At 44.0% G+C, this 12473-nt stretch overlaps 1 protein-coding gene across 2 annotated transcripts in view; it reads right to left on the reverse strand.

The window, feature by feature from the left end:
- Window positions 1–1034: 1034 nt before the first annotated feature.
- The window catches only part of CDK15 (cyclin dependent kinase 15), an 85288-nt gene continuing 73849 nt past the window's right edge, over window positions 1035–12473 (reverse strand). Inside the window, exons 12-13 of one of the 2 annotated variants that reach the window (XM_088828329.1) lie at window positions 12118–12257; window positions 1035–1126 (exon numbers count right to left, since the gene is read on the reverse strand). In XM_088828329.1, coding sequence (XP_088684455.1) covers window positions 1035–1126; window positions 12118–12257 — 232 coding nt within the window. Of the gene's footprint in view, window positions 1145–12117; window positions 12258–12473 lie in introns of both variants that reach the window. The other variant, XM_055398111.2, reaches the window with a different exon arrangement.

The following is a 12473-nucleotide window of genomic DNA, read 5'->3' on the forward strand; positions in this document are numbered from 1 at the left end:
TATGATCAAACCTTAGGCTTGTTTGCGGTCTGGGATATAGTCAGAGTCACCTACAGGGATGGCTGGCTCTGTGCATGGGTCTCACCTTGATTCCTCTGTCTGGATTACTGTCCCCTTTACTCACCATGGAAATGCTCTTAGAAGTTCTACAAATGTCTGGACTATGGTGGCTTTAGGAGTTGTCCCTCCTGGCTTCCTGTGCCTGCCAGCAGAACTCTAGGGTATGGAAGCTTTGGGAAAAACCTCCACAGCACCCTTCTCCCTCAGGATTGCCTTAGAAGCCTGGGCTGCCCTGGGCTGATGGAGGAGACTCCTGAGAGCAGCCAAGTCTGTGACATTTGTGGATGGTTCCTGTCTCCCAGGACCATCGGGTCCTGGTGGTTCCCAGAGTGCACCCTGGAGAGGATACTCTGTGACCAATGGTGCAAAAGCCTGTAGTGGTGATGACTGGCTTTTCACAATCCTCCAAAACTACCTCCTAGGTGGGGCTAGACTCTGAATCAGGTCTTCTCTGGCACCTGGGGGGCAAGCCAGGTGGTAATTTGCACTGCTATGGTGACCAACCATCCTGGCTAATCCAGGACTGTGTCAATTTTAGCACTGAACATCCCACATCTTGTGGCACCCCTTGGTCTCTAGCAAATGGGGACAGCTGGTCACCCTGACCTCTGATTTTTGTCTTGTCAGCTGACAGTGAGAATTACATAGTTAAGGGAACTTAACACACCAATGGAGTCCTGTATTCCAGTGCATCAGCTCAAGGCCTTACAATGACATGTAAGGGTCATCTTAGGAGTCATGTCCCTCCCCTGGGAGGGGGAGCTGATGCACGCTGATGCCACCTCCTCTCACAGCCTGTGGAGCCTAGGCCTCTGTGCCCAGAGTGAGAATGAAGAGCCAGGCACAGGACAGAGGCCTCTGAACCCAGGAACCAGGTCTTCACTGGAGAGTGAATAACTTTCAGTTCCATCCATAAGGACCCACACTGTTGGAACCACTTACCTGGAAGATCTTGGTAATCTCACCCTTTCTTTTTACCAGCATTTGCTAAACCCGGCTGGGTGGTGACCTTTCTGGTAGGAGGCCAAAAGGTCACACATTTCTGGTTTCAGCCTCACTCCTGAAACTGTAAACAACGATTCCTCTGTAGGGAACAAAAGAGAAAAGCACCAACATATTATTTCCTGGGATCTTTCACAGTGTGTTTTTTTATGTCTGTTGTAATATTTGTCACCCAAAGAGACGTCAAAAATGTGAGCTGGATTTATCCACCAGTAACTTACACTGACTCACGGATAACTCACTTTACTGAATAGCTGTTAAGTGCCTTCTGTTTGATTCAGTTCATTTCAATGCATATTTACCAAATGAACATTTGAATAAGGCACTAGGCTTGGTGTTGAAGGTGGTAAAAACAGGAGTAGAACTGTGAGGCACACGCACACACACTGACCACAAGGGTCAAAATCAAGCCGAGGAGTCCCAGTGACAACAGGCAGCGAGCCTAGTGCCAAGTCAGATACACTTTGGAAAGTTTCAAATTTCTGTTACATTACATTCATGTGGCAATCTATTTAAATAGACTAAAGTGCAACTTTTGTAAATTAAAAAATGGGGGGCAGAATATATGTATATTACACATTTGGTTAGCTCAGAATGTGGGCGGTTTGCATTTTTATCAATGGGTTAAAGGGGTATTATTTGTTTGTTAAATGGGTATGATTCCTGGGTGCTTATTATGCTAAAGATTTGGGCCAAGTTCTCTAAAAGTTAACATTTTAAGGGGCTCACATGCAAAACGGGGATAATAAAACTTCTGGGCAGATTGCTGTAAGTTTAAAGAAGATAATATATGCCAAACATCTTGGGTTGTTCTGATATTATATGTGTGTGTGTGTGTACACTAAGTCACTTCAGTCATGTCCAGCTCTTTGTGACCCTAAGTACTGTAGCCCACGAGGCTCCTCCATCTATGGGATTTTCTAGGCATGAATATTGGAGTGGGTTCTCATGCCCTCCTCCAGGGAGTCTTCCCAACCCAGGGATTGAACACATGTCTCCTGTATCTTTCTGCATTGGCAGGTGGGTTCTTTACCACCAGGCCCACCTGGGAAGCCCACTTATATATATATAATTAATTTAATTAAATTCCTTTATTATACTTTTTATTGGGGTTTCCAGAGTAGTGAAATAAGATACACGTGCTATTCCTTGCTGCTTATGGCATCTTAGCTCCCTGACCAGGAATGAAACCTGGGCTCCCTGCAGTGGAAGCATGGAGTCTTAATCACTGGACCACCAAGTAAGTCCCACACCATATTTTTAATAACTAGCAGCCACTGTTTTTAACTAGTTATTAACTAGTTAACTAGCCACTGTTATTAGCTAGTAGCATCCGCACAGATACCATCTGAGAAAAACATCCAGGGACGACAGCTGCCTTGTCACAAAAGCATGTCGATAAAACCTGCTCAGGACATCTTTCTACCTGGGCACCACTTTTTCAAGGCTCACAAGCTGCACAAACCAGTTGCTCTAAATACTGCACAATTTCACAAAAAGAGAAGCCCCAGCTTTGGTGCACCACAAGCATGAAATGCATCAATATTGTTTGCTGGAAGCGCCTCACACCAAAAGGGGAAAAATAAACCTGCAATGCCTCCTCTGCCTTGGCTGCCTGGGGTAAACACTGACTCCTAGGGTTTGGAATTACATATTTGCCAGACTGGAAAGGGGAGGCCTCAAGTCTTGTTGATATGCATAATGTATTTTCCCAGGCACATTTTAATGCGCAATTTTGTATTCTACTTTCTTTTTAGCTCCTGTTGAGGCATAAACAGTTCAAATAAGCAGTGCATATTAAACTTTACAGATAACTCTCAAATTGGCTCAACTCCAAACCATTTTGGGAACTTCCCTCAGGGAGATACATCCTCTTGCCTTGAGGACAGTGACATGAAACATGTCCCTTAAAAGCAACAGTTCTGAAGCAGCAATGAGGGAGATGGGGGAGAGAGAGCAGAAAAAGAGGGATGGGAGGGAGACAGAGGAAGAGCGAGATGGAGGGAGGGAGGAGGCGGGAAGGAGGATGACAGAGGCGGGGAGAGATGGGGCGGGGGTGGCGGGAAACACGTGCGGCAGAACAGTGCTGGGAAAGCAACCAGTTAACCAAAGGGATTCCAATTTGGCCATGGACTGCCCGACTCTCCTTCCCAACTCATAGAAAAAGAAAAAGAAGACAAGAGGGACGAAAAAAAGAAAGACAGAAAAAAGCAGCTGAGTGGCTCTCCTGCAGCAATCTCACAAACGCAAAACCTTCCATTCGCTGACTGCTCATTAGCTTACTGAATCTGACAGCATAATTATCGCAGCTGCTTTGCGCTTAGAATAAATAAATACAAAAGTGAGTGTTTAAAAATTTTTTGAGAAGGGAGATTCAGTCATCTAGACAGTCAGTAGGACACGTTTATTTAAACCTTTTAGATTCTTATGTATTTAGATCATTTTGGAATGAGATAATGAGATAGTTGTCTTTCTGTCTAATTGAGTTCTAAGCTCCTGGCTGTTGGCTGTCACCACTTTCAAACTTTGCTTTAACTTTCCTTCCTTTAGAAATCTGATCCCGGTGTCTCCATTTACTCTTCCTGGGCTGATAACCTGGTGGAGTCTCAGTGCACTGGAGTGCAGAGAGTGACTTAATGGGACTGAAGGGCTAAACAACCTTTCACAGGAAACAAGATAATCACATCTCTTCTGCTAGCCTGTAATGGCTGAAAGAGAAAGCACAAGTAGAAAAGAAAGCTTGGAAATTAAACCATCACTTCTAAATGTCTTGTAATTTCCCTTGTCACGTGGTTTGTGTGCTGCTTTGAACATCATCAGTCCATCAGCTGGAGTTGCTCAGTGCATTTAATTATTCAGAGTGCACACAGCCTCCGTGACTGCGCGGTAATTTTAGCTCATGTGTATGTATATAGGCTTCATATCTTCAAAGCCCAAAGGATCACACAGTACTTTAAATTGAAGTTGCTAACTAACACGGAGTGCACTTAAAACTCTGACTAGGGGCACAGCACATATGCATTTCCGATTAAAGCAGATGATCTTTCCTTTTAAAATTAATTAGTGCCTATTTATCTTTTCCTCTCCCTCCCTCCTCTCATTCTCCCAGGACCACATTTACATTGAACTCTTGAATTCAGTGAGTTAAAAGCTGTATAAAATAAACATTCTGTCAATCTGGGGTACAGGAAACTAATGTTAACCCATTGTGCAGACTGAGAAACTGAGGTTTATGAAGGGCAATAATGCATGTGTTGCTGCAGGAGAAAAGAAGAAACTTAGGTTCTTTAACTCTCAATTCAGAGTTTGAACTCCCTGTACCATTTGTCTTACCTCATTCCTTTAAACACTAAAGGGAATATAACATCTACATGAAAGAAAACTAGAAAAAGGAAAAAATTACCCACCATTCCCTTTAACTAGAAGAGCATTTTTATTTTTGTACTCTACATTCCAGTTTTGTTGATATGCATAATACATTTTCACTGGTGCATTATAATATGCAATTTTGTATCCTACTTTCTTTTAGCTTGTGTCATAGCATGAACATTTCCATACTACCCCACACTCCTGCGAATTACCATTTAAAATGGTTACATAGTACTGTATGCTGAGTCAATATAATAATATCTATCCAACCAGTTCTTCTGTTGAATATTTAGTTTCTTTATTTGAAAAAAATTATAGACAACACTGCAATGAACATTTTTATGCATCTAGGGTTTTTTTCTACCCCCTGTTCAATTGTTTCTTTGGATGATTTCCAGGAACCTAAGTATAAGGTTGAATGTTATTTTTATGACTTCTGATAGGTATGGCAAAATGCTTTGCAAAGGTTGCCCCAACTAAATCCACCGTCTGCAGAGAACCATCTTACTACAACCTCCACAGCACAGGGAGTCATTAAACTGAAGGGAAAAACAACTACTTTAACAGTTACTTGTATTTATTTAATCACTAGTTAGACTGCCTATTTATCCCATGTGTTGGTGTGCTCTTTTCATTTCTTTTGTGTAATTTGCTATTTTATATGTTTGTCCAATTTTCCGTTGGATTCCTGATATTTTTCTGACAAAACTGAGTAAGTAATGCTGCTGCTAAGTCGTTTCAGTTGTGTCTGACTCTGTGCGACCCCAGAGACGGCAGCCCACCAGGCTGCCCCATCCCTGGGATTCTCCAGGCAAGAACACTGGAGTGGGTTGCCATTTCCTTCTCCAAGGCATGAAAGTGAAAAGTGAAAGTGAAGTCCCTTAGTTGTGTCTGACTCTTGGCGACCCCACGGACTGCAGCCTACGAGGCTCCGCCGTCTATGGGATTTTCCAGGCAAGAGTACTGTGTTGCCATTGCCTTCTCCGAATAAGTAACAGTAAGGAAAAAATAATAACCACCACTGATTAAGAAATCTTAAAACCCAAGGATGACTGTGTTACTCCCCCCTCAAAAAAAAAAACCCCAACAAAACAAAACCCTAACAAAGACAAGATGACATTAAAGATTAAGGAAGAGATCAGGGGTTTGAGTCTTTATTAAAGATAAGATTGAGTCCTCTTAGTTGTGAGATATTAAATATGTTACCTGGGTGCATGTGACATCTTCCTTAGGATGAGGAGTGGAAGAGAGTAGCTTGGGAGTGTGACCTACAGTCAAATCTCACCTCTCCCACTTACTTACTAGATGTATAACTTTGAGTAATTGGCCCCAATTTTTTAATATGTAATACTAGGAAAACAGCTCAATCCTTGCCAGTTACTATCTATACTGAATGAGAATTTATGTAAAACACATAGATGTGCAAAAATAGCAGACACTATTCTTCTTCTACAGGTGTTAGGGACTCATCCATATAATGAAGATATGGAACAGTGAGTCCCAAGATCCTTTTCTTGTCAAATGGTCTCTAACTCCTTCCTGAAGCATTTATCTTTATTTGGAGATTCAGTTCATGATGCTAACAAATTTAACCAACTTAAGAGCTTGGTAGAGCTGAGGAACTTGGTTAAATCAGACTTTTCCTACCAAGGCAATTCTACACAACACATAAGCCAAATCACAACCCAACAACTTGTATTCTAGTGTATTAAAATGGGCTGGGGACAACACTGAGCATAGAAGGTGAAGAAGTGTGTTATAGAGGATACTTTCTAACTTGCTTCTTAAGTACTGATTAGTGGATGATTTAAAAAGTAGACAAAGTGGTCTGAGTTAAATTACAAACTCCTAGAAACAATAGGATTGAGAGACTTGGCTTGGAATCTCCCTTCCCCACCAAACCTGACCTGTGGAATGACAAAATATTCTGGTTAAACTTTGACTAGACTAGACAATAAAAGCAATAAACAGAGTAAGATTTGATATCATTAGCACACAAACAGTTAAACTAAGCTTTTCTGGTACATGTTAAAGAATGTTTAAATTGAATGCCATTGCAAGAAGGCATATAATGACAAAGAGTAAAACTTAGGATGGAATATGAGTCAGGATTGCAGTATTATAACAAAGAAGACACCTTTGGATGACATTAGATGGCATTCAGAGGAGGATGACTTTCCTTTCCCTGGATATCCTTCCTCCCCATCATCTTTCAGGGCTTCCCTGATCCTCAGTTGGTAAAGAATCTGCCTGCAATACAGGAGATCCCAGTTTGATTCCTGGGTTGGGAAGATCCCCAGGAGAAAGGATAGGCTGCTGCTGCTGCTAAGTCACTTCAGTCGTGTCCGACTCTGTGTGACCCCATAGACGGAAGCCCACCAGGCTCCCCCATCCCTGGGATTCTCCAGGCAAGAACACTGGAGTGGGTTGCCATTTCCTTCTCCAATGTGTGAAAGTGAAAAGTGAAAGTTAAGTCGCTTAGTTATGTCCAACCCTTAGCGACCTCACGGACTGCAGCCTTCCAGGCTCCTCCATCCATGGGATTTTCTAGGCAAGAGTACTGGAGTGGCTTGCCATTGCCTACTCCGAAGGATAGGCTACCCACTCCAGTATTCTGGCCTAGAGAATTCCATGGACTGTATAGTTCACAAGGTCACAAAGAGTTGGACCCAACTGAGCGACTTTCACTTTATCATCTTTCAAGACCTCACAAACCCATCCTGGGCCCCTACAGCTGGAGTTTAATCTCACTTTCTTTGAACTCCCAGAGCACTTCACACTTGGTCTATGGCTGTTTATCTTCTTGTCTCATTTCCTTAAGGACTGTAAGCTCTTTGAGGACAGAGTCTAAGACTAATTCATTTTTGTGTCCTTCAATCTCCTATCTAGTTGTTCAGTCTTGTACGACTCTTTGCAACTGCATGGTCTGTAACCTGCCAGGCTCTTCTGTCCATGGGATTTTTCAGACAAGAATACTAGAGTGGGTTGCCATTTCCTTCTCCAGGGTATCTTCCCGACTCAAGGATTGAAACCGAGTCTCTTACGTGTCCTATATTAGCAGGTGGATTCTTTACCACCGAGCCACCAGAGAAGCCCCTCATATCTAACAGATCCTCAAGAAATCTTCCATGAATGAACTGGAAAATAATTCTCCCACTCTGTTAGAAACCTGAGCATATGGTGGGTTCATAGTCTCAGAGATAAGCAGAATAGTTGGAACAGGTTCAGAATAATAATGAAACAAAATAATTGAAAGGTAAAAGAAACAGAATCTATATTGGGGGTTTGTGTATATGGAAGGAGAGGTCAAGGGAACCCAGCTTTGTAATGTGATATTGAGGAACCTTCAAATATATTAAGGAGATATTATTAAAAGGCTGGAAGTTCTTTTATTGGAGCAAAACAAAAAATTTCTCAGATTTTAAGGGGGCAAAATGAATAAGGCCTGCTGATGAATTACCAGAGTATAGATAGTAGAGTGATTGAGACCCCATGGACTGTAGTCTGCCAGGCTCCTCTGTCCACGGAATTCTCGAGGCAAGAATACTGGAGTGGGTTGCCATTTCCTTCTCCAGTATAGAGGTCAATGCCATGCCTACAGGTACCAAAGTATGTCATGACAAAAAGGACTTTGGTAAATTGTTTTTGAAAAATTACTTGTGAAACAGTTGCAAGCTTTTAAGTTTTAATTTTTTTTAAGATGCTGAAACCTGTTTTAAAGAAGAAGGGGGATTTAGTCCAGGAAGGAATGGGAGAGGCTCAAGCCTGGGATTTGGAAAGCAAAATGGGACCAACCCACAGAAAGAGACAGCCTTTGATGTTCTGACGATCAAGGACCATGGCTTAAGCACCAGACTCTTAAATCACGTGGCATTTACTGCCCGAGATAAAAAAAAAAAAAAAAAAACTTTTCTGGATCAGTGTCTGTGGTTCCAAATGGCCCCGTTCCAAAATTAGTCTTAACTTTCCAAGGGTAACATTTGGAAGCCTGGCAAGAACTGAGTGGAGTCAGTTTCTAGAAGGGGCACCTTAATGATTTTCTACTCCCCTCACTTTCAAATCATTAAGCAGCGTTCTTTTCCCAGAGCCCAAGTTCATGCTGAGGGCAAAGGGAATTAAACGAAGAAGCTGAACCTGCAGCTAAGATTAGAGGGTTGCCAAGGGCCTAATTTTAGGTCCTAGCTGCCCCAGCTGACATCCTGCACTGCTGGCTCAGCTGTGAGGACCACAAGTGTGGCCATAAGCCGATGGCTGTGTGGGTAGACCGTCTCCCCAGCCATCTGCAAAAGCAATTAGCTTGCTGTTGGGTGTGTTTTGAGAGAGACTAGCAATAATTTCTCCTTCCACAAATGTTTCTTCAGGTGTTCAAGAGTCAATAAGGGAGGATGTCAGCGCTTGGCAGAAATTTCCACATGCTTGCCATTCTAGTAATCACGCTTTTCCACTTAAGAATGCTCTCCGAAGGGGAACTAAGCCTAGAATTCCTGGATTTTTGTGGCAAGTGACTCTTTCCCCATCGATTTCTTCTGGCCATATGCTTACTGCCACAGCCTCGGGACAGTGGTATTTGGGACCTCTCAGCTTCAGGAAAACCCACATGGATGGATAGGAACAGCCCTGGCGTTTGGAGGGTGGATTTGTGTGCCACGCTTTTGCTGGGATGTAGGCTGTCCTTCCACTCTTCTCACAGTTCCCAGACTCAGGCTTCATGCTTAAATTGTCTTCGTCAGAGGACAGACAATAAGAGCTGGCATCTCCCAGATCAAAGGCGAAACAGAATATATTTTAAAGTGACAACTTTGTTATCCTGCAACCGGAATAAAGCCAGAATAATAAAATGATACAAATATAACCTACTAAGTGATTCCATATTGCCACCAGAGAGCAAAATTTCTTGCATAATTATAGCAGGGAAACTCTCTTTACAAAGCACTCACAAGAGCACATCTGACTTTTGCACAGTCCTTACACCTGGAGCAGCCTGCCCCTGGGATGGAGACTCTGGGTCCCTGAAGGTTGGGAACTGAGAGGACCCGTTGGTGCACCCTATCTGCAAAGGAGGCTCTTAATAAAGGCTCACTGCCACGAACAATGAAAACGTACACTGGCAGTGCCAGGCCAAGATAGGGCACCCTTAGAAGACATGGTGACATCATGTCACCCGTGGTGACGGCCACCGTTCTCAAGGTGCCCAAACCGGCCTCAGCGCTGCTCTCTCTTCCTCTGGTTTTCTTTCCGGTTTCCCTGGTAGTTGTGCTTTCCCCATCATCTTGTCCACGTTCTATCTGTCAATCTGTATCTAAACCTGTTTCTGCACACCGCCCCCCCAAGTGCGCGCACGCATGCACACACACACACACATGCACACACACAATCTGCTCCCCTTCCCCTGTCTCTTGGCGCTGGCCCTTTCATCTTCTCCCTTGGGGATTCGAGATGTCGCTGCAGGAAGTGCTTGTCGGCCGAGGCAGCAGCAGCAGAGCCCTGTGGCTTTGACAAACCTCATTTAATTGGGAGGAAGCCAGGAGAATTTGAAAGAACTGAAACATCCACGAAACTCCTTTTATCAGGCATAATTTAAACTCTGCATGGAAAAACCCCTATATGTATAAAGAAAAGTCAACTTCCCTCCTGCTGTGAGCACTCCTCATCTCCCCCCTCAGTGCAGGCAGGCTCCTGCAAGATTCCATCTTTTCATTTTTCTAAAAGTGTCAAAGTAGATTTGGGCTCTGTGGCTGGGTGAACAGAGAAGGAATACAGATGGGTCCCTCTCCTGTGCCCACGTGTGTATGCACACACAGGCACACACACGTACAATGGAGCCCCTCTGTTGGTGGCTTGGCTTCAGATGACCAGGAACAATCAGAACCCGAGTTTCTAACAAACACATCCCGTTGGCACAGTGACTGTTTCCTGCTAATTACTCTAAAGGAGAAGCTGGTACCCAGAAAACTCTGAAGGTCCTCAGTAGTTCTCAGGACCTAGAATAATAAATCCTGGAGGAGGATTAATTTATACTTATTTATATATGTCTCTCCATGGGAGATATGTTGTTAAGTGGAGAGAAGGGGTGTGAATGTGTGTGTGCACACCCCCAGTGTGTATATTTGCATGAAGTGGGAGTTAGAAAAGTCCCAGTCTCAAGAGGAGAAGGCTGAGAAGTGGGTATCCTGGGGCTCAGACTGGGAAAAGGGTATTGAGATGGGAGTGGGGGATGGGGACAAAGCTTGGGAGGAGGTACCAAGAAGGGAGTAAGAATTGTTAAGTCGCCTGGAATGTCTCTTAGTCTACCCATATGCCAAGCCGTGTCTCTCCCCTCCTTCCAAATTCCTCTCCGGAGTAACCTCCAGTCTCATCTGTCTTACTGGAGTTATTCTACAGCGGTTCCTCCAAGGACTGCCTTCAGTGCACACATATTCTCTGAACATCTGTAGCTGATTATTCACAGACTTTAACTGTTTAGATATGATTTGTGCTAATATGTGTACGAGGGTGTCCTGTTTCCTCTTCCTCACCCTCTTTTCCTCCCACTTCATAGGCTCCTTGAGGTCAAGGACAAGCCTCCTTTTTCCCTCAAATTTTATAGCACTTAATATGTTCTTGACACTTAACGGCAACTTAATAAATACTGATGACCGACTCTTCTTACAGGGTTAAGTATGACATTAACCCCGGTTGTATGATTATGGTTATTTTTGGAGATCCTAAATGACTCACTTTAATAATAAAATACCTCGAGAAACCCCAAATTAAAAGCTTTGGATGAATGCAAAATCACATCCCAGGTACTGTGGAGCTGTGCCTGCAAATCCTGGAGACATGGGTCAGACCCTGCATCTGAGCCTCTCGGACAGGCGTTCCTGACTACACCCCATCCCAGTTCCTCCTCTCAGTCAGAGCCCCTACAACCTTCCTTAGCTTTCTTTTCTCTGGCTCAGGACTTCTAAAAACTGTTTTCACTTGAATGGTGGGTGTTTTGAAAGCAACCCCACCTAAGGAGGGGCCCAGGCAAGCAGCCAGGGCCATGGTTGCAGTACCCACAACCTCCACACAGCACTTCCTTGCCACATTCTGAGAAACATGAGGAGCACTCCAGCCACATGACCCCTCAGCAGTCTGCAGATTTGGAGGATGACTTCAGGCCCAGGCAGCAAGGCTGATTTCAGAGTAATTTGTGCTTCCCGTGTGTGCGTCCAGGCTGGGAGGATGCTCCCCTCTCCCCATGCCCCACCCGCACTTCCTTGGGCAGCATCAGATTACCAATCAAGACAGGCCCAGCTCTCCTCTCCTGATGTATCCATGTCACCTATCATCTTACTCAACGGAAAGAGAAAAGGGGGTTGTTAGAAACTTTGGTTTGGCTTCTCCTGGCAGATGCTAGCAAAAGCAAACTCAAAGGCAACTTTCATCTCTTCTACTTTCTAAGTGTGTGTATAGGGGAAATGTTTGGATGGTTACAAGGAGGCCTATGTCATCTCAACCCTCAACTTTGGAGTTTTAGAAAACCACAAACAAAACTTGGGCAAGATTTTGTCCCATCTTGCTTTTCCCAGCTCTAAGTATGTTTCTGGTTGCAAATTCTATGATTCTTCAGTGCTTCAAGAAAACAGACACCAAGACTTATGTGTGTCCATATATACCCCCCGCCCCGCCCCCCAACACACACACACACACTCCTTCACTCACCGTCTGGAAGCTGGTGCAGCTGAGCCGGCAGGACACTGAAATAATTGTGAACCAGTGCTTCCTGGGCTGAGACACGGTCTCTCGGAAAGCCCTTCAGCATTTGGGAGGCCAGATCTTCAGCTTCGGGAGCCCTTCCCAGCCTGGAAAAGTGAGAGAGACAGAATTTCTCCAGAGGCCTCATTTCTGAAAAGTCAAGGGGGAAAGAAGAAAAGTAAAGAAAAGGAGATGGCTAGAAAAATTTCAAATAGAATTTTCCTGGGACTAGTAATGTTAATGGCAATGGAAAAATAACCCCTGCACTGAAACTGCTACCTGTCCTGTGACTAAGATGAAGGGAAAACTTCAGCATTCCATCA

Source organism: Moschus berezovskii, chromosome 2 (assembly GCF_049115385.1).
Source record: "Moschus berezovskii isolate FMDL1 chromosome 2, NW_MosBer_1.0, whole genome shotgun sequence".
NCBI classification, from domain to species: Eukaryota; Metazoa; Chordata; class Mammalia; order Artiodactyla; family Moschidae; genus Moschus; species Moschus berezovskii.